This window comes from Phacochoerus africanus, chromosome 8 (genome assembly GCF_016906955.1).
Source record: "Phacochoerus africanus isolate WHEZ1 chromosome 8, ROS_Pafr_v1, whole genome shotgun sequence".
NCBI lineage: Eukaryota > Metazoa > Chordata > Mammalia > Artiodactyla > Suidae > Phacochoerus > Phacochoerus africanus.
The window spans coordinates 167069709-167086590 of record NC_062551.1 but is presented as its reverse complement, the minus strand read 5'-3'; the positions used below and the strand labels follow the sequence as shown (position 1 = coordinate 167086590).

Below are 16882 nucleotides of genomic sequence, written 5' to 3'. Positions count from 1 at the left end.
AATTTGAGTGTTCTTTTCTTGGAGACAGCTTTTTAGAGCAGTTTGGGTTCAAAGCAAAATTACTGCTTCATTTTCATCCTCCCTTTTCTTGCCACTGTTAACATTTTCCTTTTAAAAATCAGAGGTAAAAGTCAGGACGCTGTGGGATCATATTTACAGCCAAGGAGACACAGGGTTCTTGTCTGGAATTTATAGGGCTGCAGGTGGGGAAGTGTTCTGCCAGCCACTGGGAGAAGCTGGGGAGGCGAGGCCGGGCGGGGAGTCCTCCTGCTCCCCAGCCTGAGACCCTCCCTCTCCTGACAGGGCCACAGTCCCTCAGGGACGCCCAGGTAGCTGGAGCCTTGGCAGAGCGCCCCCTAGGATGTGGCAGCACATAGGGGGCTATCTTACCCCTCCCTGCTGGGGCTCCTCCAGCTTCTCCCCGGCCCGCCCCAGCCAGTCCCCCGGGGTCTCTGAGAGTCTCAGGGAGGACCAGCCCTGCCAGCCTCTCCCGTCTTTCCTTCTGAGGATGCCACTTGCCTTTTGCCTGGCACAGCAGCCTGACCTCAGCGTGTGTCCCCATAGGCTCATCTTGTGCTGGGCCTGAGAGAGGGGGATGGGAGTGGAGCTGGTCTCTCGCTCTCTGCCATCGTGGAGCCCCGCTCCCTCCCCCGGACACTGACCAAGGACAGGTCTCCCTGCCCCCAGGGGGTGTGCCTGGCATCCACGCTGCTGTAGGGCTCTGCCAAATTCTCACACTCGCTCTGTAGTTTGCTTCTGGCAGGGAGGGCCTCGCCACCCAGCACGGGAAAGGGGGACCCAGGCCCGAGGTTGGCCCCTCTCTGCCCCAGTGGCCCAGCCCTTACTAGTTATAACAGTGACGCCAGCCCATAGTCAGCGGGTGTGGATTCTGTGTCACCCTCTCCAGCGCCTTGTTGCCTCACAGGATGTAGTCTTTGTGGTGGCCTTAGACGGAGGGCACTTGAACCCGGTTTGAGGATGACAGTGGACACACGGAGAGGACCAGTAACACTCCCAGGTGGCAGAGCTAGTTAGAGGTGGAGGCGGGAGCCCCACTTGGTCTGCGCTAGTCCAGCGTCTGTGCTGCCAGCCCCCTGGTGCTCCCAAGGGTGTGAGGGGGCAGCCTTGCGTCCCCTCCCCCATCAGGGCCGACACCCGTGTCCACGTGCAGTGAGGCCAAGGGTGTCCTGCTGAGGCCGCTCCTGTTCCCGGGGCAGTGACTCCCCCGTGAGCCACCAGCCCCTGGGAAGCTGGGAGCAGGGAGTCAGGGAGGGGTTTTGCCTCCTCATCAGCTTCTGGTGTCCTCCTGGGGCTTTTGAAAATGTCTTCAGCCTCCACAAGCTCAGCCGTGGTCCTGAGGCCTGAGCCTGGGCCCCAAGATCAAGACCAAGGGAGGGAGGAGGGTCAGGGAGGGGGGTGAGGGTGGGGTCGAAGGTGGGTCATTGGTAGAGCAGGGGCTGCCGAGAGTCAGGGCCAGACACAGGCTGTGACATGGGGCTCTGCCCCGGGGCCGAGCCGAAGGCTGGATGCAGGCAGGCAGGGAGGGGACAGTGCGCATGCAGGCAAGTGAGCAGGACAGCATGCGGAGCCTTCCCGCTGCGTTGGCGCTCTTGATGCCGCTGCATGAGCCCTGGGCTCCCTGGCACCTCCCGTCCCTGTAGCACTTCCCGCTGCGGGCAGGAGGGCTTCGATGCACGTTTTCCCAGGGTCCAGAGAGATACGTGCTCATGTCTGCAGTCTGAGGCATTGCTTCTGAAACCTGGAAGCCCTGACGGGACAGGCTGGGCCCCACTGCAGCTCCTGGGCCCTGGGAAGGACAGGCCTGAGCCGCGGCGCTCGGGACTCTGGTTCCTCATGTGAGGTAGGCTTCGTGCTTCCAGGTCGCGGAGAGAAGAGCCTGCAGGGTCCCAGCCGCCCTGGGAGTCAGGGCAGTCCGAGCGGGCAGGCAGTGCCAGCCCTCACGTGCACATCTGCTCTCTGTCTGCAGAGGAACAGCTGCCCCCCGGGTTCCCCTCCATCGACATGGGGCCTCAGCTGAAGGTGGTGGAGAAGGCGCGCACGGCCACCATGCTGTGCGCCGCGGGCGGGAATCCCGACCCTGAGATCTCCTGGTTCAAGGACTTCCTCCCTGTGGACCCTGCCTCGAGCAACGGCCGCATCAAGCAGCTGCGTTCAGGTGAGCACAGGGTGAGGGTCAAGGGGCCGCGCAGACGGCAGGAAAGGCCAGAACCCAGCGCGGCCTTCGCTCCGGGGCATGGGTGCCTGGGGCCTTCCGGGGCTGGGCCGAGGGCGCCCGGCGGGTGGGCCAGGGTTGCTCGAGGCCCACCAGGCCGACCTGGGAAGCGAGCTTAGCAGCGAGGGCTGGTCGTCCGCGATGCTCACCCTCCCGGGACCGTCAGACTCCAGATTTCAGTCCAGCTCTGCCCCATGAGGCACCAGTGTGGTTCACAGCCCGGCATGGGGCTCCGCAAAGGTACTCTGGGCTTTCATCCTCCACCCGCCCTGGAGCCCGGCCTGAGAGGCCGCCTGGACGATGCTTCTCTTTGCTTCTCCAGACGTCAGGGAAAGAGGCCAGAGCTGCCTGATTCATCAGGCTTCAAAAGGCTGGACCTCGGGGGCTTGCAGCTGGGGGGACTTACTGCCATCCCCCAGTCACCAGGGCCACCTGTGTCCTCTGCATGTCTCAGTTGAGCCCTCTTGGAGCCCCTGAGCCAAGATGCCTCTGTGACCGGGCAGGAGGTGTCGCCCCGTTGATCGATCTGCCTGCGAGGCTCCCGCCAGGATAATTGATTCCGTTTTTGTGGGAACAGAGCAGGCGGCACAAGAGCCTTGGAATCAGCTTAGCTCCAGTTCTGCATCTGCCACCAGCATGGGCTGGACTGATAGACCCTAGTCCAGAAACCCTCCTGCTACCTATGGGATGTGGGGCCCGGGGCAGGAGGGCCAGCCCCAGCCAGAGCCCCTGCTGCCCATCAGCTGTGGTGTCCACACTGCAGTGGAGGACGTGACTCTGCCCCCTTCAGGGCCCTGCAGGCCTCAGTGGCGCCCCGCCAGTCCCTGGAGTGCCAGCCCCTCCTCACCAATTTCCGCATGGTGGGCACCCCCGCAGCGCCCAGGGGAGGAGGGAGAGATGAGCCGCCCAGCGGGGGCAGGATTCTGGCCCCAGCCACGGCCGCCTGAGACAGCCTACGAAGTGTTAGCTCATTTAATTTAATTAAAACTCAACAAGATGGAGGCAGCTGTAGCGCAGTTAATTAAAACAGCCATAATCAAGGCAGGAAACGGTCCGCCAGCGTTTGCGGCCGCTGCCCAGGGCGGCACAGCGGCCGCCACGCTCCGGCTCCTCTGCGTGTCCGTACGGCCCCCGGGCAGGCTCCCCAGGCAGCCAGGTGGTCCTCCCTGCAGGCCTGGCCTCCGCCTAGAACGGCGCTGACTGTCTGCGGCAGCAGTTCTGGGAAGGCACACTGTGTCACGCGTTCGTTCTTTAAGTATTTATGTAGCGCTTGCTGTGTACCGGGCTCTGTGCCACCCATTCAAGGCCCTGTGAGTCGGCTCCACCCAGCACCCCTCCGGCCCTCTCAGCCACTCTCTTCCACATTCCCTTAGCTCCCTGCCCCTGCCCCGTCTGCCCTGCAGCCCCTTCTGCTCGTCTCTCCAGCCCAGGGAGCCTGGGAGCCCTTGCCCAGGCCAGTTCACCTGTGCCGTCTACATGCCTGCAGTCCCCAGGTCTGTCTCTCTAACCCAGACATCTTACTGGAGGCCTAGACTCAAAAACCTACCTGCCTCTGGGTGGCACCCTGACCATGGTGGGTGGTGACTTCCTTTCCAAACAGCCCTGCCCTGTGATGGGCACCCCTCTAACCTGAAACCTAGGAGACACCCCAGCTCCTAGTCCATATAAGGAACCAGCAGAGCCTCTTGATTTGTCCCCCATAGGGCTCTTGAATCGGTCCCTGTTCCTTTTTCAACTGCCTCGGCCGTATCCCTGGTCACCAAACACGGCTCTCCCTGCCTGCTGGCTCTCCCCTCGACACCATCCTGCAGCACTGGCAGTTTCCTGCTTGCGCGCTTGGTGCTCTGCCAACCTCCGTGGCGCCTCGCTGCCTCCCTGGTCAGGTGCAGGCTCCTGAACAGGCGCACAGAGCCCTGCTCGCACTCGCCCGGCTCACGTCTCCAGCTTTATCGCATCAGGTCGCAGCTGCACCACTTATGAGCTCTGTGGCCTCACTGACGTTAACTCCTTTGAGCTTCGGTTTTCTCATTTTTGCAAAGGTCCTAGAGCAAGAGCTACGTGAGCCAGTGGCAGTGAGAGCTGTCGGTGACCATCGGCCATACGACAAGGGCTCCGTGAGCAGGCCTCTTGGGCTCCGGCCTCTGCCCTACTTGCATTGAGCCCCTGACAGCAGCCTCCCCCTCTGCTCACGTTCAGCAGAACGCAAAGCTCCCCGTTCTCTGCCTGTGGTCTTACCTTGCCTTGTGGTGTCACCATCTGGCTCCAGCTCTGCTCCCTTAGTCCGGGAACTCTGCAGGGAGGGCCTGGGGTGGGCTCCCCTCGGAGCCGCCCACCCAGATGCCTAGCAGAAGCCTGGCTCTGGGTTAGGGACCTCTGAGCCCTGATGATGACGGCCCGAGGGCGACCTTTGAGCACTGTCCTTGCAGACCGATGTTCATTCCCCCGCATGCAGGGTCCGGGGAGGACTTCCTGTTTGGCCTTCTCTGCCACCTGGAAGCTGTGACCTCAGGGTCGTGGGCCCAGTGTCCAGCTCCTGGGATGGGGTCGTGGGCCCAGTGTCCAGCTCCTGGGATGGCACCCAAGGGGCCGGAGTCAACTCACCTCCTCAGTACCGGACAGGATGCCCTCCCCCCCCCGCCCCCGTCGCTGCTTGACCCTGGCCCTGGTCTTTGACCCAGTAGCTGCTGCCCTTGTCCTGCTACAATTTAGAAGGGTCTGGAGCTGTTCCCTGCACATAAAGACAGGGGCATCCCTGATGGAGTGGAACCGGGCCCCCGAGCCCTCGGCTTTTACGGGGGCCTCATGGTTTCCGCATCGCCGACAGTGGACGAAGTGCTTTCCTGCCTTTGGTTGCACTTGACTCTCCTGCAACCCTGAGAAATAGGACATGCAGAGATTGTCACGTCTACCTAACAACTGAGTTAGGGAGTCCCCTGTGGTCACGCGGCGATCCCAGGCTGGGGAACTCCCCCGGGACAGCATCCAGGGGCTTTCTAGCACATCCACCAAACCTGGGCCCTGGGGAGCGGCCGGCCCCTGCTAGGGCCCCAGAGCGCCACAGGCTCATCCTCTTTGGACCTCGGGCCCTCCCCGACCAGCACCAGAACTCCTTGGGCGTCTGCAGGCTGAGCGCCAGCACGTGTCACCAGGGCACACCCCAGAGCAGGAGCCGGAGAGGAGAGCAGTTGGCAGCGTGCGCGGCCCCGGGCGAGACATGCTCGGCAGATGCTTTCTTCTTCCCTGGAGGGGTGTCACCTGCCGCCACAACCGGAGCCTCTTGGAGGATCTGAGCTTGAAACCCAGTGTGGACCCCGGAGGAACCGGCATGAGCTCGGGAAGCGTGGAAACCAGTCCGGAGTAGGCTGCATCCCTGGAGCAGGGGGCCAGGCTGACCTGCCAAGCCTGGACAGGGTGCTGGCGACAGCCCCTTGTTCACTCCTCCCAGTGCCTGAGTGTGGGTGCCAGCATCCCGTCACCACAGAGCATCACTTGACCCACCCTGTCCGCTGCCCACTCGGTGATCTGAGCCAAGGTGCCAGCATCGGGGCCTGGTGGATGAGCCCTGAGGGAAGGGCAGCGAGGGCTCCGCAGTGGCCTGGGGCTGCCGCCCCCGCTCCAGCCCCCGCCGTCTGCCGAGAGGGCCCGTCCGCTCCCTTCATCTGAACACACCCTCCGGTCTCCCACACCCGTCTCGGGAAGTGGAAAAGGCAAATTCTTCTTTCAGTTTGGTGGGGAAACGACTGTGCCGAGAGGCTCAGAGACTTGTCCCTCAGCGGGCTGGGTTGCGGAAGAGCTGAGGCCAGAAGCTAGGGGGTCCCTGTCGTGAAGCGTTTGTGCCGCCACCCCTGCCCCCTTCCCCTCCAGCTCCCGGGTCAGGCCTGGCCTGTAGGAGTAGATCAGTGGTGTGGACTTTTTGGTCTTGGGCCCTCTGATTGGACATATCAGGGGACCGCCAAGAGCTTTTGCTGGTGTGGGTTTTATCTATCAATATTTGCTGTATTAGATATTAAGGCTGAGAAGGTTTTAAATATTTATTAATCCACTTTAAAATAACTTAAAAACCCATTACATGTTAACATAAACAACATTTTTTTAATGAAAAATAATTATGCTTTGCGAAACAAAAGCATTTAGTGAGAAGAGTGGCCCCGTTTTACCCTTTTACAAATCTCTTTAATTTGGGGTTTAATAGAAGACAGCTGGATTCCCATAGCTGCTTCTGCATTTGGTCTCTTGCAATAGCACATGTCCTGAAGTTTCTGGAAAACACCACTGCATGTCCATGAGAGAACAAGAGTGAAAAAGGCAGAACACACCTCCTAATATTACGGAAGTGCTTTTGACCTTGTGGAGCCCCTGGAAGGGCCTCAGGGACCCCGAAGGTTCCAGAACCGTGCTCGGAGGATCTCCAGGATGATGGGTTTTTCTAGACAGGCCTCACCCACAGCCCAGGTCCCGGCAGCTGCCTTTGCCGGCTCTCCAGCCTCTGCAGGAGGCAGCCTGGTCCAGGGGGAAAGCTGGGAACCAGACCTGGTTCATTCCTGCCACCTCATAAGCTGTCAGTGACCTTGGGCTTTGGGGGGGGTCACTTCATGCTCCTCCGCCTCGGCTTCCTCTCTCCTGCCAGGGTGGCTAAGTCCTCCTAAGTGCGTGCTGTCGGGTTCGAGGAGGTAGTGTTTGTCCACGCTCTCTCCCCCAGAAGTGGGCAGAGAGGGGCAGCATGGACAGGGCTGGGGTGGGGCAGTGGCGTGGCGGAAGAAAAGCCTGTTGGGAAGGGAGCCTGTCCAGACCTCAGAGTAGCCCCACACCAGGTATTTGGAGGGTGAACCTCTGGCCTCCTTGGCTGCTGACTCCTAGGGTGACGAGACACTGAACATGGTGGGTGGGGACCTGGCCTCTGGCTGTCACCAGTCAGCTGGGGGGACGCTGCAGTTACTCGGTTCTTAGGAAGGTTGAGGTGGCTTTGCAGGGGGTCTGCGTAGGGGGCAGGTGTCTGTGTTGGGGGGGCTGGGCTGCTGGTGGCCTGAGGCCAGCCCTCCCTTCAGCCCCTCCTTCTGTCTGCCTAAAGGCCCCACTTTGCTTTGGCAAGTGCCCTGTTTGAAATCCTCCACCCCTGCGGAATTTAGGGGCCCTGCTGAGCAGGTTACGAACTCTTTCCTCGGCCTCCCCCGCCACTGACCTCAGCCAGCGGAGCCTGCAGGAGCCCCAGCTCACGTCCTGATTTCTGTCAGCCTCCCGCCCCCTCCTCAGAACAGCGCCAGGGCCCCGGGGAACACGGCTTCGCCCACACTCAGCCTCGTGCTTGCTCACACATCACCTGCGGTTGCCTGAGCCAGGCCTCAGTTTCTCTGTGTATTTAAGGCCCTCTCTCGTGTTTTATTTTATCTGGTTTGGCTTGTTTGTGGCTTTCCTTCCTTTTGTACTAATGCTTCTCTCTGATCTTATTTGCATTCAAATTACCTCGCCAGGTGGTTCACCAATCAGAGGTAAGAATGCTGTCCGTGCATCTCGCCACGCCACGCCTCCCACTGCCGTCACCACCACTCCATCCCGTCCCGTCCGGTCCGTCACCTCCCCCATCCCCATCCCGACCCCTCCAGCCTCCTCATCTCCAGCTCTGGCCCCTCGACACCACCGGCCACCACACGCTTCCACGCTCAGTCACCCCCTCCTGTGGACTCATCCATTGCAGGTCTGGGTTGTGGAGATACTCTGATCCCTGCCCTGGAGCTAGAAGCCCAACTGCCCAGGCCTTCTCGGCCGGGCCCCCAGAAGAGACTCTGTTGGTTCCTGCAGGAGAGTCAAGCCCCGGCCCTCAAGTCTGGCCAGAGATGGAAAGTCTCCCCGAGACGGTGGGGGGGGGGAGCAGGACCAAGGCTTGCCTTCCCTCCCAAGAACCTCCTTTCCGTGGGGCCCGCAGTTATTACTAAGTCTCCCTGAGCATCCCGGCCCTGTAGCAGAAGGAGGCTCTCCCCGTAAATCCCTCAGCCCGGCACACACCAGGGGGAACGTGCACTTAAGACTTTAGTGTTGGAGTTCCCACTGTGGCCCAGTGGGTTAAGGATCGGCAGCTGTGATGTAGGATAGCAGCGGCAGCTTGGGTTCAGTCCCAGGCCCAGGAACTTACACATGCCGCAGGTATGGCCCTCAAAAGGAAAAAAAAAAGAAGTGACATTAGTGACTGGATGACAACAGAAATAAACAGGATCCTAGGTCATGTGACCCCTGACCCATCCGCCCCATTGCAGCAGGGCCCTGCATTCTGGGGTCTGAAGCCCAGACGGGACTCAAAGATCAGGGTTCACGTTTGACTCCCCCTCTGTGGCCTTAGCAGCGTGGTTGTGCTCTCAGAGCTCTGCCTCCTCCTCTTTCAGTTGGGCCAGAGCCGCACCTCATGGGGTCTGAGGCTCAGCGGAGAGGAAGGGGATTGGACCGTGTCTGGCCCAGAGCAGAGCCTGTGTGAGATGGTTACTCCCGTTAGGTTTTTATCCGCATCCTTGCCTGCCCACTGCTCAGTGTCCTTGGGTACGTCCAGACAGTTGAGGGCCACGCTGCTCTCGGGACAAGATGGGCTGGGGGGAGCCCTTCCAGAGGAGCTGCTTCCCTGTGGAGTGCCTTGGCCATCCCCCCCCACGCCCGCCCCGGACAGGACTCCTGCCCCAGATCCCCCAGACCCATCCATCCTCCCAGCCTGCGCTGATGCCTCAGTGCCCTGCCGCTGGCTCTTGGTGTTGATTCCAGACTTGAGAGTTTCTGTGGCAGCAGGCCCAGGGTCGGTGTGGGGTCCCTGACCAGTCCTGGCTCTGGGCGCCGGGAGCCTCCTCCTCCAGCAGGGAGCCCACCCAGGTTCTGCTTCCTGCTCCCGCCATGGCACCAGCTGCCCCCCAGCTGAGCTGACTGACCTTCATGTAGCCCCGTCCCCCCGGCCCAGGGCCTGACCCCCCCACCTGCTTGGATGAACATTTTTCTGTGACAGCGTCCATCCATCCCATACACATGACCTTTTGGGTGCCCGTTGGGGCTCTTCTCGCAGGAGATGGGTATTTGGCACGGGCCCTGGGTCCGGGCTGAGGCCAGGCCCGCCGAGCAGGCCAGCCCCCTTCCTCCTCTCTGTATCCGGGCCCACCCTGGGCATCCCTCTCTTCCAGCTCCCAGCCGGCTGGGTGTTCAGGGCCCCTCCTGCTGCCCCCAGCCTGAGTGGTAGACGAGGGCTGTCAGGCAGTGAAGGGGCTATAGTTCAGATCCCGGGGGGCCGGGGCCTCTTCCTGTGGCTCCTGTTCACCCAGCCGGGTGGGGTGGGCAGCTCTGTCTGCGTCCTGTGTGGCTGTGGCCGTCAGCCAGCCCGGGCTGTGGGAGGGCGGGTGTGTGCAGGTGCTGGTCTTCTGTCAGGCTGTGTCCTGTGGGTTAGTAACTGTTCGTTGGGCCGTGTCCTGTGTGGGTGTGATTGTCTGTCGGCTTGTTCCAGGGAGCGGGGCGTTGCTTGTGCCCCAGGGTGTTCCCGGCACAGACAGCCTGCCGGGTGTGCTCTCACCAGCAGTGTTCTCAAGCCTTTACTGTGGGGCTGGGGTGGGGGGGGCGGCCACATCAACTGGTTGTGCTCCCATGGCCCACCTGCCTTCACCTGCCCCCCCCCCAACCTGGACCTGCCAGGACTGGCCCCAGCCCCCATCTTCAACCCACGTGAGGGTCCTTCTCAGCGCCTCCCCCCGAGTCCTGGCTCCTTTCTGACTGGCTGCGGCCAGAGCAGCCCCTTAGGGCGCTGGCCTGCGTGGAAGCTGCAGCCTCCATTAGGCTCCTGAATTATGCAGGAGCCACGGTGGGTCGAAGCTCTTTAGCTTTAGCGGGACCAGGCTGAGGAGAGGAGCCGGAATGGGTGGGGCCCGAGGGGGGAGGGGAGGGGAGCGTGGGTGCTGTGAGCCGAAGCTGCTGGGCATCAGGCCCCCGGGGCTGGCCCTTCCTTGCTGCAGGGTTCTGCTGGGCGGCACAGCCTGGGCTCTTGCCCGATGAGGGCATCGCATGAATGCAGATCCCAGGCCGGCCGCGTTCCACGATGCTCTAGTACGGATGCTCCTTGGCAGGCAGGCTCCAGGATGGCCAGAGCAGGCAGACGTGCAGCGGAGTTGGGGGGTGGGGGCGAGCCCCCAGCCGAGCTGACTGGACCGCTGGTGGGCGGCCCTGTACTCCAGGACACAGCCCTTGGTTCCGGCCAGGAGGCCCCGGGCTTGTCAGGGAGAGCCTCCTGGAACCAGCTCCGGGGCCAGGGTGTGGCCCTGATGCCTGCAACGCCTGGTCAGCACGAGCCGCAGATGCTGTCTGAGATGCCCCCGCGTGGACCCGGCCTGACCGCTGTCTCTGTGTCCCCCCAGGTGCCTTGCAGATCGAGAGCAGCGAGGAGTCAGACCAAGGCAAGTACGAGTGTGTGGCGACCAACTCCGCAGGCACGCGCTACTCGGCCCCCGCCAACCTGTATGTGCGAGGTAAGGACTCAGGCGGCGCCCGGCCCTCTCCACGGGGCTGAGTTGCCCCTGCCCGGGGGCTGCCCAGAGCCTCGGCGTGGACTACGGGGCTGCCACGAGCCCAGTCTCTCTTCCTCTCCACCTCTCTCTGCAGCAGCCGTAGCAGCAGCGGCAGCTCCCACTGGGCAAACTCCTAACATCCGCCCCGACTTTGCCTTCCTCCCGCAGGCCCTTTGGGAAGCAGCCACTCTTGGGAGCATTTATATCTCTTGTAGGTCCTGCCTCATGGGCGCAGAGCCCCACGGGAGTCTAGAGCCTTCTGAGCAGACGTGTGTGTGCGCGTGCGCGGGTGCGTGTGTGAGCAGGCCCACGCGTTTGTGTGAATGTGTGCACAACTGTTTGGTCTTTCTTGAGTGTGTCCTGCCCACCCGGGCAGGGAGGGCTCCAGGCCATTGCACCTGCCCCCGGCCAGGTTTGCCCGGGGCGGGGAGGGGCCAGCTGTGCTTTGTCATCATCAGTGAGGACCCTTGTGGGGGGGTCAGGCGGAGGCACTTGGAGCCCCGCAGTGAGCAGCTGCTGTCTTTTAGGTGTGCCTTGCTGTGACTGAGTGGATCGTGGGCTTCTGCAAGTCCAGGTACCCAGCAGAGAGGGCCTGGGGACTGGTTGGGCCTGTGCTGTCTCTGTGACGGTCCCAGCCCCCAGGGGACCAAAGCTGGCCACCCGCCCCTTCCTGAGAACACGCCAGGTCTTGTGTGCATGGTGCCCTGGGGGGCCTAGGCACCCCCCCCACCCTCCCGTCCCCCCACTTAGCCCTCCTGCACAGATGGGCGCTGTTAAAAGTGAAACCGTCTCCCCTCGGGGGATTCGTAAGGGAAAGTGGATGCAGCCTCCTCGTCACGGTGACTTCACCACGTTAAAGGCTCGGAGCAGCTTCGCAAAGGGTGTCCTCTGCCTGTCCGCCCCGGGGCCAGGCATGGGGCCGGGCGATGAGTGGGGTCTGTCCCACTCTCAGGGTCATGTGGCCACACAGCGCGGAGAGAATTAGTTCATGAGCCGTGTGCTTTTCGAGGGCTGTATCGTGTCACAGCGCAGGATCCCCAGAGGCCGCAGCTGCCAGCCTGTTTGGTGATGGGCAAATTGTGCTTCAGAGACTGGCTGTTGCTCCATCGGAATTGGGGGCATGGGATGGGAGGTCCCCATGGGTCCCCTTCTCACATGTTCTGCTCTTTGAGGCTCACCTGAGCTGACCCGGCGCCTGTCTTAAGGAACAGCATCAGGGCCCGGAGGCCAGGAGCATGAGAGCCACCCAGACGGCCAAGTATTGTGCCTTGCACAGCTTGTCCCCACTCTGCCCCAGGCCGAGCTTCTGCCTCCTGCCCAGGGGCCCAATGATGCCCCTCTGAGAGGAGCAGCTGGAGCGACCCCACTCAAAGACCTGCCTCCTCCCACCCAGCTGCTGTGTGGACCTGCCCGGGCAGTTCTTCCCAAAGACCCTAGGGCCAAGAGCGTTGAGGTTCTGGGCCTCCGCGTCAAGGTCCTTCCCTGTGTGTGTGTGTGTGTGTGTGGCTGCACCAGGGAGACGAGGGGCTCGGCAGAGACGCTGGGCATCCCAGGCAAGCTGCACGAGTGTGGTCGTATGGGCACATTTCCTGGGGCAGAGCCGCAGAGGCTGTCCCGGGGCAGGAGGAGGCCCAGACCCAAGGTGGGTGGACTCTGCGTCATCGCCTTGACTGGGCCGCTGCTCCGAAGTCACCGTGACACTGGTCACACCATTGCTTTAGCCCTGGGGCAAGACAGTGGGTCTCTCTGGAGATGACCTGAGCTCAGCTGCTGGAGCTGATGGCTCGGGCGCTGACCAGGAAGCTCCCACCTCCAGCCCCTTTGATCCCCTGTCCACACATGGTGGGCCCAGACAGGACCCTGACTGGCTCCCGCCACGCCCCGTTCCCCACCCCCACCGTGTCTGCCTGAACCGCCTTCCCGGCCCATTTCCACAGGCCTTTGGGGCAGGGAGTGTGGCGGTGCCTTTCGTTCTACCCCCACTTGCCAGGGTGTCCCAACCTGGCTTGAGTTGTCTCTCCCTTTCTTTGACGCACGCGCATTCCTGTGGGCCCCTGGTGTCTTAGAGCCAGTGCTTATGACCTGCCTGGTGACCAGCCCCCACCTGAATCTGTACCTGCCCTGCTTTGCAGAGAGCGATTTGCCCTGAAGCCCCAGGATAGACCCTATTCACTGAGCCTCTAGACACCTAGAAGGCCCTGCTCCGAGGACCTGGGGTCCGCCCTCATCACCACAGTCCTGGCAGAGCCCCTGCTTTCAGCAGTGCTGAGGGCCCATCGGCCCCGGCTCCTCTGGGACCGCCTCGGCGGTGCTGGCCCCCAACTCCGTATCCTGAACCCGGCTCGAGGGTGGCCCACACACAGGCAACCTCCCCCAGTGCCAGCCTGCCTGCTGGCCTGTGCCCACCTGCCCCCCAGCAGAGCAGCTGCAAGGCTTCCTTCCGAAAGAGCAGGCACCAGTCACCCTCCAGACCAGTGGGAGGTCCCCTCTGGGCTCCCACCGTCAGGAGCTTCAGCTTCTGGGTCAGTGTGGACCCCCCCCCCCACGGTTTCTCAACCTCGGCATCTGGAGCCAAATAACCCTTAGCTGTGGGGGGCTGTCCTGTGGCTTCCAGGATGTTTAGCAGCCCCCCGGCCCACTCGATGCCAGGAGCAGCTCCTTGTCACGACAGCTCACAGTGTCTCCAGACCTCGCCCTGTGCGGCTTGGTGGAAGACCCCCCCCCTCCCCCGTTGAGATGGACGGCCGACCCCTGCCATCATCCCTTGTCTGTCTCTAGTCTCTTCTGCCGTGTCCACAAGGCCTGAGGCCGGGTCTCCTCCTTGGTTTTGGCTTCAGTGTCCACCTCACGTCCCTCCTCTGTCCCCCAGACTTGGGGCTCCCACTGCTTCTCTGAGACTGGCGGTTGCTGCCTTTCGTGGGACAGGGTGTGTAGAGCTCCCAGCCCAGCGCACACAGCAAGGGCTTGCCAGTCAGTAGCCGCTGCTGCTGGCTGGGAGGGTGGTGCTGCTGGGGCCGCATCCCCCAGTTACGTCTGACTTCGCTCTCCGTTGCCCGCAGCTCCACCCACCGTCTGCAGGCCCAGGCAGGCCGGGTGGACCCACCTCTCTCTCTCCGACTCCCTCCCCCAGTGACTCACGCTCTCTTCTATCCACAGCGTCTCCCGCCTCCAGCTCTTAGGACATGCAGCTGCCAGGGCCCGGGGCGGGCCCCTCTTCCCCCTTCTCTGCAGGGACCTGGCCGCTGGGCCACAGCTGTCTAAACGGGGCGCTGTCTCCATGGCCTTCTCCCCACAGGCTCCCAGACCAGCTCCTCCCGCTCTGGTGCTGCACGGCCTGGGGCTTCTTCAAGGCAGTGGGCTTCTAGGGGCCTCTGTGCCTCGGTGGGTTGGTGGGCTGGGTGGGCCCTGGCCCCGAGCCCAGCTCACTGGGTCTGTCCGAGCTGGGGGGTGTGCGTGAGGCATGGGGGTCCGCCTGTGCCCCACTCCCACCCCTCCCTGTCCGCCCCCCCCCCCCCCCCGCCGGCAGGACCCAGCCCTGTCCACCGTGTCCTCCATGAGTCCTGAGTCCTTTGTGAGCGGCCTGGTCCGCGCGCACCTGCGGGCACGTGCGTGTGTGTGGGGCACAAGAGTCTTGTCTCGTTTCCGTGCTGTGTGGGCAGATGAAGGTTGGCCTGTTTTTACTCTCTCTGTGTTTCTCCTTGTCTTTTTTTTATTCCCTCCTCATCCTCATCGCACTCTGCCATCAACCCAAACTCTCATCTCTCAGATCAGCGAGAAGGTTGGTCCTTTTCACTTCTTATCCATCTACAACTCGCCCATCGATGGGATGCTCCCGTCCGTAGGGACCAGCGGGCTCCGCCAGCTCCTCGGGCTCGCCCCAGCCAGGCCCGCCCGCCCGTCGGGCTCTGTGCTCCGTTGTTTGGGCTGGCAGGCGGGCAGGACCAGGGGCGGGTGGGCAGGTCCCCCTGCCCCGCATGTTTCTGCTGCTTGGGTCCCTGACGCCCCACGTGTCTGCATGTCCCCTTAGCTGGGCTCCCCTGCTGGGGAGGTCGGGTGGGCCTGGTGCATGGCACAAGACTGGGCCCGCCTTTGTGCCCGGGCCAGGCCAGCTGTCTGCTCCCAGTGGAGCTCCGGAGTGTTTGGGGGCTGGAAGAGCCGGAGTGCTTTGGGCACACCTGCGGGGCCGTCCAGAGCACCCCGCTCACGTTGGTCCGAGCTCAGTGGAAACCCCTGGAAAGATGAAGGGAAAAGGCTAGTCCAGAATGAACTCATCCCTCAAGGTCTTGCGGCACAGGGTCCAGTCCTATAGGTCTCCCCTCTCCTTGAGCCCCTCTCCCCCTCGGCTGGACGGCAGCAGCCCTGTTCTGCCTACTGAGCTTCGTGCCCCAGGCACAGGCTGGGTGGCATCATCTTCCATCCTCTTCGAGGAAGTCTCCTAGTGGCGTTCTCTTTCCTCCCTCCGACCAGGTCCAAACGAAGGTCTTCGCCCTTGCCCAGGCCCCTCTCCTCTGCCCGAGCCCCCCAGACAGCTGACCTTTCCTCAGCCTGTGCTGGGAGCTGCTCATTCAGACCAGGAGTTCACACCCGACTGAAGGGCCAGCCGCAGCTTAGCGAGGCCCACGTGGGGCCTAGAAGAAGCCCCCTCGGGTTGGGGAGAGCTTCCTAAAAGCTCTGCGCCTGGAGGTCCCGTCGTGGCTCAGTGGTAAACGAACCCGACTAGCATCCATGAGGATGCGGGTTCGATCCCTGGGCCCACTCAGTGGGTTGAGGATCCGGCGTTGCCATGAGCTTCCGTGTAGATCGCAGATGCAGCTTGGATCCTGCATTGCTGTGACTGTGGTGTAGGCCGGCAGCTGTAGCTCTGATTCGACCCCCTAGCCTGGGAACCTCCATGTGCCATGGGTGTGGCCCTAAAAAAAAAAGCAAAAAAAAAAAAAAACCCCTCTGCACCAGCCCATTGCAGAGCAGGCTCCCGCCCTCCGGACCAGGCCTCTAAGCCCAGTCCTGAGCCTGGCAGCAGGGACTCGCGTCCTTTCTGTGTCACTTAGTCTTTAGTGGCGAGTGGGACGAGTGACTAGTGGTCAGGGGAGGCTCACCTGTCCTGCGCTTTGGGTTGAGCCCCAGGGAGCCGAGCCGGGCCACCTGGTCCCCTCTGCATCATCGCTGTGGCTTGGGTTACCGCCACAAGGGAGAGGGAGCCAGTTGGGAGGAGGGCTGTGACCTCGGCTCAGATATCAGTCCCGAGCATCCATCCATGTGCATCTTGAGCTCTGGGGCATTTCAGTCACACCATTTCGCTGACCGGGCAGATCTGCCGGGTTGCCGTTCAGAAAACAGTCCTGAGCAGAGACAGCCCAGCCTGCGGACCCCTCCCCCGGACCCCTCCCCTCACCCCCCAGGTCCCTTGTCCCTTCTCCCCATCCATGGTCCCACCAAAAATAAGCATGTACACAAATATTTAATGGGAAGGCAGAAATGAGTTTCTAAATATTCTGGGGGGATTTGCCGGGCTGGTAATTTGTTTGGCGCTGATAATTACATCTTACATTTTTCCAGCTTTACTTAAAACCGTGTGCCGAGTGCGCCGGCATTTAATTACTGCTCTGCGGCAGCCACAAGGTTATTTATTAAAGAGTTATTTTATCCTGATACAGTGAATCCTGCCCTTATCCCCTCCTTAATGTTGTGTTATTTTCATCAGGGAAATTTCCGCGAGTGAATGCAGATTGCGGGGCTGCCTCCTCCCTGCGATTAGGCTGTCACTCCGCTGAATGCTGATGCCTCCAGGCGCCGCACCGCCCTATTATAGGGGGTTGTCAGCTCAAATAATTAGACTTAGAAGTTACAGCTGAAATATAATCCAGAAATGGCAAGGCCCTGTTTTGGAAATTGTCTATAAAATGTCAGCACTAAGGATGCACAGGGAACGGTAATAGACCGGCATTGTGGGAGCACAAGATTAGACCCTACGTGCATTTTTCCCGGCTCTGGTTTTCCCTTCCCTGCTGTTGCTTCTGTCAGTAGACTGAGTCCAGGGCGAGTCCTGCTCCTGCTGGAGGCCCGGCGCCTGTGACAGCAGGAGGAATGGCGGTGGGGCCCCTGCAGGGAGGCGCCAGCCACCCCTGACTCTTGG

At 62.0% G+C, this 16882-nt stretch overlaps 1 protein-coding gene across 10 annotated transcripts in view; it reads left to right on the top strand.

Annotated features, from left to right (window-relative positions):
* PTPRF (protein tyrosine phosphatase receptor type F) overlaps nt 1–16882 on the top strand; it is an 87607-nt gene that overhangs the window by 34293 nt on the left and 36432 nt on the right. For all 10 annotated transcript variants that reach the window (XM_047789375.1, XM_047789371.1, XM_047789377.1 and 7 more), the window contains exons 6-7: nt 1988–2176; nt 10600–10710. In XM_047789375.1, coding sequence (XP_047645331.1) covers nt 1988–2176; nt 10600–10710 — 300 coding nt within the window. The remainder of the gene's footprint in view (nt 1–1987; nt 2177–10599; nt 10711–16882) is intronic.